The sequence below is a fragment of the Narcine bancroftii genome, chromosome 8 (assembly GCF_036971445.1).
Source record: "Narcine bancroftii isolate sNarBan1 chromosome 8, sNarBan1.hap1, whole genome shotgun sequence".
NCBI lineage: Eukaryota > Metazoa > Chordata > Chondrichthyes > Torpediniformes > Narcinidae > Narcine > Narcine bancroftii.
In genome coordinates, this window is record NC_091476.1 from 38,037,563 (window position 1) to 38,052,844 (window position 15,282).

A 15,282-nucleotide genomic window follows, 5' to 3' on the forward strand; every position below is an offset into this window, starting at 1 on the left:
AGACATGAATAGTTTTCAAGGATTGACTTTTTTTTTAGTATCGGCACATTTACAAGGGAAAATACAACAAGCAGAATACAAAAGTAGGGTGATTTCAAATCATTCTTTGTTATACTTTACATATGCAACGTCTGAGAAAATTCAAGTGGCCTATCGTTGGAGGTTTAAAAAAATATGGAATTTATTGATTTTTTGAAAAAACAAATTAATTTTTTTCTGAAAGAAAATTCTAATTCTGTTCAAAGTAAGTTTGTATTATGGGATGCTATGAAAGCTTATTTGAGAGGACAAATAATTAGTTATACTTCTAAAATAAAAAATAATAGATTAAATCAGAGTCTTGAATTAGAGAAACAGATTGATGAGTTAGAAAAGGAATTTCAGAAAGATGCTACAGAAGATCAGAAAATAGAATTATCTAGGTTGAAACTGGAATATAATACTTTGCAATCTTATCAATTTGAATATATGATTAATAGGACTAAACAACGGTATTATGAATGGGGAGAGAAAGCACATAAGGTATTGGCATGGCAATTAAAGAAAGAACAGGTTTCGAGAACTATTAATGCTGTTAGACGGAATTCGCTTATCACTTATAAACCTCGTGAGATTAATGATGAATTTTGTTCATTTTATAAAAAGTTATATACATCTGAAGGAAAACAAGAAAATGGATCGATTGATCTTTTTTTTTAATCACAGTTGAATTTACTGACATTAGAGGATGCAGATATACAGGAGTTGAAAGCACCATTTACTGATTTGGAAATTAAAATGGCTATGATGGAAATGCCGAATGGTAAATTGCCTGGTGACGATGGATTTTCGGTTGAATTTTATAAAAATTTTTATGATGATTTTTCTAGTGTTTGGAGATGTATTACGTCAAGTTGGAGAACATTATGAATTACCTGAGTCTTGTTCTAGTGATTTAATTACAGTAATCCAAAAAAAAAGATAGAAATCCTTTGAAAGCATCTTCATATAGACGAATTTTGTTGTTAAATGTAGATTATAAAATAATAGCTAAAATTTTAGCGAATAGATTAGCTAAACTTTTACCTAAGTTGATTCATATGGATCAGACAGGTTTCATAAAAAATAGATATGCCTCAGATAATATTCTGCATGTGATTAGTTTGATTAATATATTTCGACAAACTTTAGATCACCCGATGGGGATATTCTTTAGATGCAGAAAAAGCATTTGATAGAGTTGAGTGGAATTTTTTGTTTAAAGTTCTGGAGAAATTTAAGTTTGGTCCTATTTTTATTGGTTGGATTAAGGCTTTATATAGTAAAACTGGTAGCTAGAGTATTGACGAATGGTTTGATTTCGGAACCGTTTAAATTGACTCGATCAACTCGTCAAGGTTGTCCTTTATCACCAGCTTTGTTTGCATTAGTGATCGAACCTTTGGCACAGCTGATAAGACAAAATACACAGATACAAGGTATGAAAGTTTTAGATGAGGAATATAAAATTAATTTATTTGCCGATGATGTATTGGTGTATTTAACAAATCCAACTCAATCACTTTTACACTTGAAAGAGTGTCTGATACAATATGGATGTCTTTCTGGATATAAAGTTAATTGGGAAAAAAGTGCAATATTACCGGTAAGTGAAGGAAATTATTTGGCTTATAAGAATATTCTTAATTTGAAATGGACGGATCGAATTAAGTATTTGAGTATAATTTTGAATGTTAATTATCAATCTTTATATAAATTAAATTATGTTCTGTTAATTTAAAAAAATTAAAACTGATTTGATTAAATGGAAAGATTTACCTATTAACTTATTGGGTAGGATAAATACAATTAAGATGAATATTTTTCCACATATGCAATATTTGTTTCAATCTATTCCGTATTTACTTGATAATATTTTTTTTTCGAGACTTGAATAAAATGGTTAGGGAATTTTTATGGAGAGGTAAATTTTCAAGAGTAGCCTTGAATAAATTAACTTGGAAATATGAGTTAGTGGGACTACTTTTACCACATTTTCAAAATTATTATGAAGCAGCCCAACTTAAATTTATTAGTTCATTGATAGATTTGGAACATCCCCCTAGTTGGGCCAAAATTGAGATGGCAAATATTTCTGAATTTGAAATACATTAATTTTTGTTTAGATGGAATATAAACTTGTTACAGCAATATAATGTGCCTGTATTAAAACATTTAATGAAGTTATGGACAAAGAAAAAGAAAATGATAGGTTCTAGGGGTGAATTATCAGCTTTGACTCCGTTGTATAATAATCATCTTATTTCTTTCTCAATATGCAATCGAAGTTTATTACATTGGAGATTTAAAGGTGTGGAAAATTTGGGAGATTGTTTTAAAGAAGGTAAATTTTTATCTTTTAATCAGATGAGGGACAGTTATGGTATTGATAAGAACTCTTTGTTTCTTTATTATCAAATTCGATCTTTGGTAAAACATGTGTTTGGTAGAGATATGATTTTACCTGAAATGACTAAATTTGAGACTTTTCTTATGAAGGTACCAGAGAAGGGTTATATTTCATCTATGTATCAAATATTACAGGATGTTATGGATAAAAAGGGTTGGAATAGATCTAAAAGTAAATGGGAAGTGGATATTGGTTTTATTTTTTCTGAGGATGATTAGTTAGATATTTGTTTATGATAGTGTAACTAGATTGATAAATGCACATTATGCAATGATTAATTATAATTTTTTTTACATCAATTATACTTAACACCTGAAAAACTAAAAAAGTATGGTTTTCATGAATCAGATTTGCATTTTAGATGTGGTAATTCTGTTGGAACTTTTTTTTCACGCTGTCTGGTCATGTATATACATATACAATCTTTTTGGAAGAAAATTCAATTATTTTTAGAATACCTGTATAAGATTAAAATACTTTTAAATCCGACAGTATTTTTATTGGGCAGTTTGCAACCTCTGAAAGGTTTGGGATTAGATAAATTTCAACTTGCTTTTGTATATTTAGCATTATCTGTAGCGAAAAAATGTATTGCTAGTACATGGAAAGATACAAATATGATTGATATTAATAGATGGCATAATGAGATGAAATATTGTTTAATAATGGAAAAATTACATAATTTTTGCATGATAATTATAGTTTTTTTATTAATGTGGTTGTTATATTCAGAATATTTACATTTTGATTTACATTGATTAGATCTTAATATGTATGTTTAATTTTTCCTTAATTTTTTTTTCCTTTATGGCTCTCCTTAGGAGAGTTGGCTGAAGGGGGGAGGGGGGTTCTTTTCTTTTCTTCTATAAAATATAACGTTCATATTTATGGTTCATTGTTGTATATGTTATTTACTATCTGTATTTTGAACAAATAAATAAAGTTTAAAAAAAAAGAATCTAGCATTGAGTGAGTGAGCAAATACGAAATCTAATGTAGCATCCTTCACACCTAACCAGTTTAAAGGTCACATTATCAGGTAGTCAGTGATTACCCATATAAAATGACACACTTTCATCCTTTCTTTCAGCTGTTCAAGCTACTGACTACATGCTTGTTAATATTACTTCATGTTACAGAGTATGACTAGGTCATTTTCTTAGAGTAGCCCGAGGAAGTTTCTATCTTGTAGCTTCAAGCCCTATTAGTCTGAGCACTTACCCACTTGCTCGGGTAGTGGGCATCAGTGAGAACTTGTTTGTTTTTAGTACCCCTTAGAAAGAGGCTGGTGAGAATTTGAAGGAGGGGATGTGGTGGGGAGAGGTGGTGCTTTCTCTTGGAACTTCTGCTGTCCATCTGCTGCTGGGCTCTCACAGGATAAAGAACATATTGGACAATATAGCACTGCATTCAGCCCATGATGTTGTATCAACCTACATAAACTTACTTCTCAATCTAATCCTTCCCAACCCTATATTTTTCTTACATCCAAGTGCCCAACTAAGAGTCTTTTGAATGTTCCTGTTTTATCTGTCTCCACCACTCTTGGAAATTCATTCCAGGCACCTACCACCCTCTGTGTGGAGAGAAAACAAATGTAGCCTGGCATCTTCTGTAAACTTTCCAAATGAAGTAGGGGGTCCCAGGATTTCAAACCCATCCAGCACAAAGAAGAATCAGGTACATTTCTGCATTCCGCTCTCAAATGTCTAGGTGGTGGAGGGTGTCTGTTGAGTGTTGCTGTGCAGAGCCTAGGTGAGGTAAGATTATAATGCTATCCTCTCTGACCAAGTTGCCTGTCTGTGTTTGTCCCATATCCTTGTAAACCTGACCTATCCAAATGTGTTTTAAAGGTTATCATTTTACCTTATTCGACTGCTTCTTCTGGAAGCTCATTCCACACACTGTCTGTAAGGAATTTGTTGCATGTTCATTTACTAACCGTAAAAAAATTAAAATTCTTCTAACTAATCTATTATTATTCCAATAAGATTTTACAGACTTCATCTAAGTCACAGTTGGGACATAATTTCTCCTGATTTGTTGCACTAATTATCTGGTCATCCTGAGTAAACTCCACAATGTTTGGGACAAAGACACCTTTCCCTTTATTTGCCCCTGTGCTTCACAGTTTTAAATTTGTATCAAATAATTCACGTGATTAAAGTGCACATGCAGATTTTATTGAAGGAAATTTGCATACATTTTGGTTTGACCATGTATAACTTTTTATACATTGTCCCCTCATTTCAGGGCACTATATTATGAATATTATATGAATATTAAAGTAGTCATGCTTAGTACTTTGTGTTGCATATCCCTTGCATGCACCACCTCTCCCCACCACATCCCCTCCTTCAAATTCTCACCAGCCTCTTTCTAAGGGGTACTAAAAACAAACAAGTTCTCGCTGATGCCCACTACCCGAGCAAGTGGGTAAGTGCTCAGACTAATAGGGCTTGAAGCTACAAGATAGAAACTTCCTCGGGCTACTCTAAGAAAATGACCTAGTCATACTCTGTAACATGAAGTAATATTAACAAGCATGGAAAAAATGAGTCAGTAGCTTGAACAGCTGAAAGAAAGGATGAAAGTGTGTCATTTTATATGGGTAATCACTGACTACCTGATAATGTGACCTTTAAACTGGTTAGGTGTGAAGGATGCTACATTAGATTTCGTATTTACTCACTCACTGGAACGGCATTAGGCGTACGTACTAGTGCTTGTGTCAAAAAGGGCTCCAGTCAATGGCTGTAGTATAAGGAAATTTGGAGTCTACTTTGACACAAGCATTGAAGCAGGTTTGCAAAATCTCAGGAAACTTCATGATTGTAAGAAATTTAAAATTAAATGAAACTAAGTAAAATCCAACTAAGGCTTGGAGAATGAAATATATATCAAAGAAAATGAAATAGAAACAGCAAGTCCAAGATCAAAGCTGGCTCAGAATGATATTTACAACTTAAAAGTTCATCAGAGTTGTTTTTGCTTCAAAAAACACAGGGAAATAAATTGAAGTAAGAATTGGAATGAAAGATTTGGACTTTTTTCCCCATTGGCATTGATAGCGTTATCTTGAGGGGCCGAGGGTTCTGCTTCCTTGTTCAAGCACTCTCTGACTACAAATCCTTTGAAGACTCTCCAAAACAGTTGATAAGCAGCAGATAAGATAGAGTCCAGTGATATGGGAATTGTGGCATCCAGCCACAGAAAGCTTCCACAAAACAGCAACGTGACCCCTATTTTTCTGCAATAAAGACAAACTGCTGGAAAATTTCAATTCATCATACAGCATCTGTGGAGGGACAAATGATGCTTTTGGTTGTGACCCTAAGATAGCCAGTGTAGAGGTTAAAGGGAAATGATAAGACGGGGACAAGTAGGGATAGGTGGAACCAGGTGAGTTGGAGGATGATGGGCAGATGGAACCAATAGGAAAGTGGGGAGTCCTGACCCAAATCCAGCCATCCCTTTATCTCCAGAGGGGCTGCCTGATCCCTTGAGTTTCTCTAGCAGTTTGATTTTTGATCCAGATTCCAGCATCCTGCAGCCTCTTGCATCGCCAGTCTATTTTTCTATACTGTTGATTGAAGGACATGTTATTTGTTGGTAAAAAGCATTGAAGCATCATTTAAATTAAGACCTTCTGTGAGGTTTGTGAATACAGTTGCAAATAGAGGCATGCCACATTTCAAACTTAATGAACTATCAGACCAATACCAATCCAAAGTTGGCCCCCAGGGGTTTTGTAACGTAACCTGACTCTCACCATCAATCCTATCTACAATGACAGCACCCAGCCAGATGCCCACCACTGAAGGCACTAACTACTCAAGATTGAAGATTTCTTTATTGTCATGCAATGGTACAGAACATATAATATAACTCAAAATTGTGCTGTGTCTATCAAAAGGCAGGCGAAGAGTTACTATTAGGTGCCCCTTCCTATGTGAGAGAAAGAGAAGCAAAAGAGAAACACTTCAGAGTCAATGAGCATCTGTGGATTTACATCCAATGCTCCCACAGCCTCTGCAGCCACACAGTAAACTCGAGACTCCAGATCCAAACTTTCTACATGATTAGGAAGCCTGTGTTTGTTTACCAAACTTTTAAACATTTATTGTGAGTACATTAATCTGTAAAACACCAGTCCAGGTCTAACAATAGCCAAACATGTATGCTTGATTCCCTTGGGCTTGGGTTGGGTACTGTACAAAGCTCTGTACAAAGAGATGTTTGCCAAGGAATTGGAAACTCCAGCTCATCAGCTGAAAAAGGTCAACGGTTAATTCATAAAGTAATTCAAAGTATTCAGTTTCAGGCATCAGTGAGATGGATCTTTTTACATCTGTAACCCAAAACTTTTCACTTATTTTCTGTACCGTTGTGCTTCCAAATATGAATTTTGAAGATGTGGAATAACAACACCAACCTGAATTTGTATAACACCTTCCACAAGATTACAAGGAGAACAAAAAAACAGAAAGACTTACACCTTGAAATATACTGGAGAAAATGGTACAAATGCAACCTGGACAGAAGAATGTCCAATCTGCAAATCTTTTTAAGGTGTAATAATTTATTTATTCACCCACAGCACATATTTATGCATGAAGAACAAGATGCACCTGAGTTTTGTGGTTTATTTGCAAAATCTTCAATCCAGAAACAAGGAGATGCAGATGATCTGGTCCATGCTGGTGTATGAGCCTACTCCCAATCCCATCAACTTGTCTGTTTGTACTTTATTCCTCCTTTTTATACTTACTTTATTTTTAAAAGTACCTCAACCTTGCAGTTTCCCCAACTGTACTCGATATACTTGAAATATATGCAAGCTCAGACGGTGACCAGATCTGTATGTCTGGAAGTGGGGGGGGGGGGGGGGGGGAGAGGAGGGAGTGTTTTGTTTTTGTTCGTTGTATTTGTGAGAAAAAGATTAATATATTATATATTTAAAATTTTACTATGTATATATTTAAAAAAAAAACAAAAATATATATTTTTTAAAGTACCTCAATCTTCATAGCCCTTTGGCTCAACGCCCATGCTGATTACCCAAGCTTGTGTTGTGCCTGTGTTGAACCACATCCTTCAAACCTTTCTATGTATCTATCTAAATGTTTTTTTAAACATTAGAATTGTACCCACCTCTATCACTTCCTCAGGCAGCTCGTTCCATTTACTCTTCACTCTCAGTGTTAAAAAGTGGCCCCTCCAGTCCCCTTTAAATTTTTCCCCTCTCACCTTTAACCCATGCATGCTTAGCCCACTGCTCGACTCTCTCCAAGTCTTTCTGTTTTTTTTTCACCTTGTAGTCTTGTGGAAGGTGTTACATAAATGCAGGTGTTGCTGTTCTTATTCCACATCATCAAAACCTGTAACTTCATGATTGTGTGGCCAGGCACAATTCATAAGCCACCTACAAGCTTGCCCATTACCCCACGGCTGTCAGCAGAATCACAGATGACAATGAGGAACCGTACAGGTATGAGATAGATCAGCTAGATGAGTGGTGTGACAACAACAGCCTTGCACTCATGTTAGCAAAACTAAGGAAATGACTGAAAACTTCAGCAGGTGGAAATCAGTCCTCATCAAGGGGTCAGCAGTGGAAAGGGTTCAAATTCCTATCAGCATCTCTGAAGATCTGTCCTGAAGATCAATCCAATCACAAAGAAGGCTCACCTGTATCTATACTTTATGAGGAGTTTGAGGAGATTTGGCATGTCATCAAAGACTCTTGCAATTTTCTACAGATGTGGTGTGGAGAGCATTCTGACTGGTTGCATCGCAGTCTGATGTGGAGGAACAAAGCACAAGACAAGAAAAGACTACATAGAGTGGTGAACTCAGCCAGCGCCATCATGGGCATAAGCCTTCACACCATCGAGGACATCTACAAGAGGTGGTGTCTTAAGAAAGCAGCCTCTATCCTTTAGGACCCTCATCACCCAGGAAGGAGGGACAGGAGCTGGAAGACAAGCACCTTCTGGTACGAGGACAGCTTCTTCCCCTCTGCCAAAAGATTTCTGAATGGACAATGATCGACAGAATTTACCTCACGTTATCCTATTTTCCTTCTTTGTGGAGCAATCTATGCTACAAGTTTACTCAGGCAAGGCCACTCAACTCTTCCTCCTCAATATTGACAACGACATCAGAGCTGCCTCACGCACCAGTGATGAGCTTGTCAACTTCATTCACTTTCCTGTCGATTTTCACCTCGACCTCAAATCACCTGGTCCATCCCTGGTGATCCTCTCCACTTTCTTGATCTCAGTCTCCATCTTGGGAGGCAAGCTTTCCAAAGAAAATTTTTACAAGCCCACACTCCCACAACTATGCTTCTTCAAACTTAGTCCTCTACAAGGATTCTATTCCTTTCTCTAAATTTCTCTATTGGATCGGTTCCCAAGATGAGGTTTTCCAAAAACGTGGCTACCCCTCCACCACCATCAACTCAGCCCTCATCTGCATCTCCTCCAATTCCCTCTCATCTGCGCGGTCCCCTCTGTCCCCAGATGCAATAAAAACAGGATTCTCCCTGTCCTTACCCATCACCCTACCAGCCTTCATATCCAACACAATATCCTCCGTAATTTACACCACCTACATCATGATCCCATCACCAGACATTTCTTCCCCTCTCCCCTTTCCCCCATCCGTAGGGACCGTTCCCTCTCTCATCCACTCATCCCTTCCCATTAATCGCTCCCTTGGCACTTTCCTCTGCAGCTGCAGCAAGTGCCGCCCTTGCGCCCACACTCCTTCCCTCACCGCCATTTGGGGCCCTTAAAAGTCCTTCCAAGTAGAGAAGCACTTCACTGTGTATCGATGGGAGTCATGGAGTCATTTACTCCATCTGGTGCTCCCATTGTGCCTTCTCTACATCGGAGAGACAGGATGCAGACTGGAGATTGCTTCGCTGAGCACCTTTGGTCTGTCTCCATCAGTGATGCGGATCACCCAGTGGCTAACGACAATTCTGTGACCCACTCCCTTGCTGACATATCTGTCTATGGTCTCATGTACTGTAAAGCGAAGACCAATCATAAATTGGAGGAGCAACACCTAATTTTGCATCTTGGCATTGTCCAGCCAGATGGCATTAACGTTGACTTCTCTGGTTTCTGTTAGTGCACTCCCTATCCTTCCTCTCTCTTCTCCATCCCTCTGCCTTCTTCTCTCCACCCCTTCCCTCTCCATTCGCAGAACTATCTGCTCTCCCTTGTTTGCTGCTGTGCCCTCCCTCCCTCCTTTATTCACCTGTGGGACTGTACTCTGGTTTAATTGTTGACTTGGATAAGTAATGTGCCTCATTTTGTATGTAACTCTCTCCTTCACTTTGTTTAATTTCTTCCTATTGAGAATAATAATTGTATTCAGGTTTTATTATCAATGTCTGAAAGCTTTAAGGAACCCCAAAGCCTCGAGAAACTTGTTAACATTCAGCGTGGGTCAGCGTCTCTAACTCTAGCTGACTTTTTTGTTTAGAGAATCTTCAGTTTCTGATGAACGATTTATCCCTTGCTAAACTATTTGGTGGATGCATTTTATCATTTGAACTTGATGTATTCAATAATATTCATTTTCTTACCATTCTCTGCATCTTGTAGCAGTTCCAACAGAACATCAATGAGGTTTGCAATCCAATATCTTCACTAGATTATGCTCTTTGTGTCTATTGTAGTCTTTTAAACTGCCTTGGTAAAATATAGACCTACTCTGAATCAGATCTTTTATATCATGCTACCACCACGATATCTTGCTTAAGTCAACTTTACGAACACAGACTATTCAGTCCATCAGGTCCATGCCTACTCCTAACAGATTAATCTTTTCTGTCCCATTTCTCCTCTCTTTATTTCACTGTATTTCATTCTTGCCATCAACCACCATTTGATTCTTTTGCTATTTACCTACACAAAGACAATTATTTACTTACATGAAGACAAACAACCTACCAACACATCTTTGGGATGTGGTTGGAAACTAGAACATGAGAACGAGCAAGCTCCAGGCAAACAGTACAGAGATCAGAACAGCATGCAGGTCCCTCATTTCCAGTTGATATCCTTATTTCAGACTTATGAAAGGAATAAGCTTAATAACCTTAAACACCCTGTTATCCACGTCAACTTAGTCTCAGGACAAGATAAAAAGCAGTAAATCAACAATGGCATAGCTACCAGTTCCAAGGCAAAGAGTGAATGTACTTTTGAACGAATGCAGAGGATCAGGAAAAATTATATTTCTGAAGAAATCTTTGAAAAAGCCAGGATATTTTAAGGCACTGTTTAATCTAGCACAAGGGATTCTGGGCTCCATTAAACAAAAAATACACACTGTACAAATGTAGGGAGGTGGTTGAAAACTTATAAGACACCATTTTGGACAAATTCAGAGTTTGTGCTCCATACTGGTGACTGAAGGATAGAAAAACCTGGAGAAGATGCAGAAGAAATTTACATGCCAGAGGGATTTCAGCCGAAGTAATCAACTAGAGCAAGATGGAAAGGGAGATTAGATACACCAATTTTGAAACATATATTAAAAGTATGGAATGGAATCCATGTAGAAAGATGATGGAAGAATTATCAAATAGCTAAGCTGTTACTAAGCAAATCCCTCATTCCTTTTACAGTTAATAATTCATATTTTGACATTTAGTATAATTGTGGGATAAAAAGGATAAAGGACCGTCTTTTACAAGATCTGGAGACCATGTATGGAATTCATTGTCAAAAGTTCATCTACAGTGTCCACCACTCCCGCTTCAAATTGCCCGAGTTAACTTAGAGGTTTGAGATTATATTTGTCAATTTGAAATTTAATTAATGAATGAATGATATATGACAAATTCAGGTAGGCTTTTTTTCTTACATTTTTGGGGAGGGAGGGGGGAGAAAATATAACATGATGTATTCTTTTTGCATCATTTATTATTGTGTATGATTATGGAGAAATATATTTGTTATGGATGCAAATGAAAAATAAAGTTTTCAAAAGAAAATCCAGAGCAAGATGGGTTGTTGTCCTTTTGTGCAGGGAACTTTGAGAGGGAATTTGATTAATGATTTAAAATCATGGCACATTGTTACACAAATTGCTTCAATAAGCATCATCAGATTAAATTATCCCATTAGATTCAAGAATCAGATGATACAAATTGAGTGAAGGGCAAAAATTATCAAGGAATGTGAGGAAGAAGAACTTGGTTACCTAGAAGGCACAAGGGATGCCTTGGATTGGAGGCAAAGAAAAAAAATCAATCTGTTGGAGGAAATTGAACTTCAGTCTTGACGAAGCACTAACAACATTGTTGTAACACCAACAATTTCTCCTTCCCCCACAGGTGCTGTTTGATTCACAGCATTCCATCAGCAGATTGTTTTTGCTTGCCAAGAAATTGGTCATCGTCTGAAAATCATGCTCTCTGGGGCTGGGGAAATGAGGTCAGGGGAGATAGATAGATTTTTGATGGAAAGTAATTACAGGGAGATGGGAAAAGAGGACTGCATAGGTTCTGTACAAGGGATCAATACAGACGTAATTGGCCCAATAGCCCTTTATTGTCATAACAATTTATTATCCTCTGAAAGAAGAGAGAACATGCATTATTAAAGAAATAAAAGTTGGCTGAATGAAAATAAATATTGAAAATTTTTCACAATCATTATGTTGGAAATTGCCACAGCCAACTAAACATTGTAATGTCCTACATATGGTAACGAGAATATACTGATGACTTGACATACACCATCAGGGCACGTACAGCCTCATGGATTCTTCTGGTTCATATTAAATCTCCCTCGCCACACCTTAAACCTACGACCTCTTGAAACCAATTCCCCAACTCTAGGCAAAAGACTCTCTGCATATACCTAATCTACTCCTCTCACAATTTTGTACACCTCTTCCCATCTTCCTGCACTCCAAGGAATATAGCCCCAGCCTGCTCAACCTCTCTCTATAGTTCAGGCCCCCAAGCCCTGGCAGTATCCTCTTATGTCTTCTCTGCACCCTCTCCTACTTGACTACATCTTTCTTGTATGACAGTGACCAAAACTGAACACAATACTCCAAATAGGGCCTCACCAATGTCTTATATAACTGTGACATGACCTCCCAACTTCTATGAACATTCTGACTGATGAAGGTCAATGTGCCAAATGCCTTTTTGACCACCCGATCCCCCGGTGACACCACTTTCAAGGAACTATGTATCTGTACTCATAGGTAACCTTGATTTACAACACTCCCAGATCCCTACAATTCACTAGGTAGTTCCTACCCATGTTAGTCACTCCAAAATGCAACACCTCACATTTCTCGGTATTAAATTCCATCTACAATTCCACTGCTCACCTGATCAAACCCCTGCTTCAATTTCTGACAACCAAGAGATTTTCAAACATATGCTCAAAGAAGGGAAGCATGATTCCATCATAGGCTTCTCCAACCTGTTGTTCGTACAGAAGCTGAAAACCAATATTTTACAGTATGCTTCAACGTAAAGACGATGGACATTGAAAACACAGAAACTTGTACCAGACACTTGCCATCCACAAACTTGCTAATCATGCCATGGAACTTTGACCATATTTTAACTTGTTTCCACAGATTCTAATATAAAGTTCAACACGACTTTTTTGTAGACTTAATATCAGTATAAAAAGAGAACAGGCAAAAATGGTCCAGGCAACTTTTCACTCAACTGTTCTATTGAGGATCTGCTGATGTCTGGAGTAATGTTTTCCAAGGCTCCATAATAAAAGTACTCTGGAATAGACAATGAATTATGAAAAACAAATGTGACACCTGGAGAAAAAGACAGAATCTCAAAGTGGGAGGGGATGTCATACTCTGACAATAAATGTGAACTTTTAAAGAATGGGGGGGGGGGGAGGGTGGAGGAGAGGGGAATGGGAAGAAAAATCTCATCATTGAGGTTCTTAGGATCAACCCATCCCCAAGGTAAGTTTGCATCATAGGACGACCACCCGGGGGACGAGATAGCTCCGCACCGTTCAGCAGTGCTGAAGGTGTATAGCCAGAAACGGTGGTTATGTATCTATGTGATATTAAGCACTCTGTCGGGTCGGGTCGGATCCCCCCACCTACCTGTCTGACCTGCCGGGTCGGGTCGGATCCCCCCACCTGTCTGACCTGCCGGGTCGGGTCGGATCCCCCCACCTGTCTGACCTGCCGGGTCGGGTCGGATCCCCCCACCTGTCTGACCTGCCGGGTCGGGTCGGATCCCCCCACCTGTCTGACCTGCCGGGTCGGGTCGGATCCCCCCACCTGTCTGACCTGCCGGGTCGGGTCGGATCCCCCCACCTGTCTGACCTGCCGGGTCGGGTCGGATCCCCCCACCTGTCTGACCTGCCGGGTCGGGTCGGATCCCCCCACCTGTCTGACCTGCCGGGTCGGGTCGGATCCCCCCACCTGTCTGACCTGCCGGGTCGGGTCGGATCCCCCCACCTGTCTGACCTGCCGGGTCGGGTCGGATCCCCCCACCTGTCTGACCTGCCGGGTCGGGTCGGATCCCCCCACCTGTCTGACCTGCCGGGTCGGGTCGGATCCCCCCACCTGTCTGACCTGCCGGGTCGGGTCGGATCCCCCCACCTGTCTGACCTGCCGCCCCCTCAGGCAGTGAGTTTGTACTTCAACGACAGTGTCTCCAGACTGTTGTAGTCCGGTACCACCTTACCATTGTGCCTGAAGTCGGCGGTGGCGTTGCCCGTGCCGACCTCGTTGAAGATGACCACCGCCTTAGCCCCCTTCTTCGCCGCGTTCCTGATCTTCAGCGAGAACGTACAGTTGCCCCTCTCCACCAGCGCGATCCACGGCGACTCGCCGCCGCCGAACTCCACGTCGCGCCCGCAGGCGAGCGCATCGCCCGAACTGGGCACTCGCACCGCACCGCGGACCCTTTCGCGCGGCGACTCTCGGCCGTAGACGCCGGGCAGCTCCGTGACCGTGGCGTTGGAGTGCGGCCGGCCGGCCGTCACGTTGATGATGGCTGAGGAGGACTGATGCGCGTTGCTCATGGGGTGGAGCAGGACGAGGATGAAGAGCCAGAGGGGGCTCCTGGCGCTGCACATCCTCGCCGGGGGTGGGGTGGGGGGGGGGGGAGCGCTCAGTCGGAGCTGACCATCCACCCTTAAGAATGGGTTCACTGATTGTTTTGTCCGCAGCGAGATGGAAGGCGCCTGGGGCAGTGTTCCCACCGGCAGTCCAGTTCCCTCCCCCTCCTCCTCCCTCGCAGGCAGCCCGCTGTCCCCTCCCGCAACACTCCTCCGGCTAATCAGCTCCCGTGCAGAGCTGCTGGGGTTGGCGGTAGGGCGCACCTCCTCGGGAGCTTGGGAACATTGACCTGGGCGACGCGGAGGAAAACCCGGAAGCGGGAGGGTGCAATGCAAACTTTCCCCTCTGGAGAGCACGTTCACCTCTGTTATGCGGGGGCTTAACGTTTGGAAACCCTGCAGATTAAGCAGCACCCCTGCAAAGGGGAATAATACCATTTCAGGTGGAAGGGCCTGCATCAAAACCAATGCAGTAAAGAGAAATTAATCCTTTCCAAGATTTTCCCCAGCAGGGAGCAACTATTATGCATGGGACCTCCCTCTTGGTGGTTAACAGAGGCCATAAATTATCCCTCGCCACCTGACAGTCGTAATTGCCATTAATGTGTGCATTTCTGCTCTTTTCAGCGATCCGAGGGATGTAATTAAACTGGAAAGGGTGCAGAAAAGATTTACTGTTGCAGTGCCAGTGACTGGGGTCGAATCTGGCGCTGTCTTAGTCAGGAGTTTGTTCTTCCCCGGGTGCTCCGGTTTCCTCCC

General features: G+C 40.4%; 1 protein-coding gene across 1 annotated transcript in view; it reads right to left on the reverse strand.

Annotated features, from left to right (window-relative positions):
* The window catches only part of LOC138740598 (E3 ubiquitin-protein ligase RNF128), a 105,682-nt gene extending 90,992 nt beyond the window's left edge, over positions 1 to 14,690 (reverse strand). Inside the window, exon 1 of the mRNA XM_069893464.1 lies at positions 14,148 to 14,690. Within this exon, the coding sequence (XP_069749565.1) occupies positions 14,148 to 14,541 (394 nt within the window). The 5' untranslated portion in view covers positions 14,542 to 14,690. The remainder of the gene's footprint in view (positions 1 to 14,147) is intronic.
* Between the last annotated feature and the right edge of the window lie 592 nt (positions 14,691 to 15,282).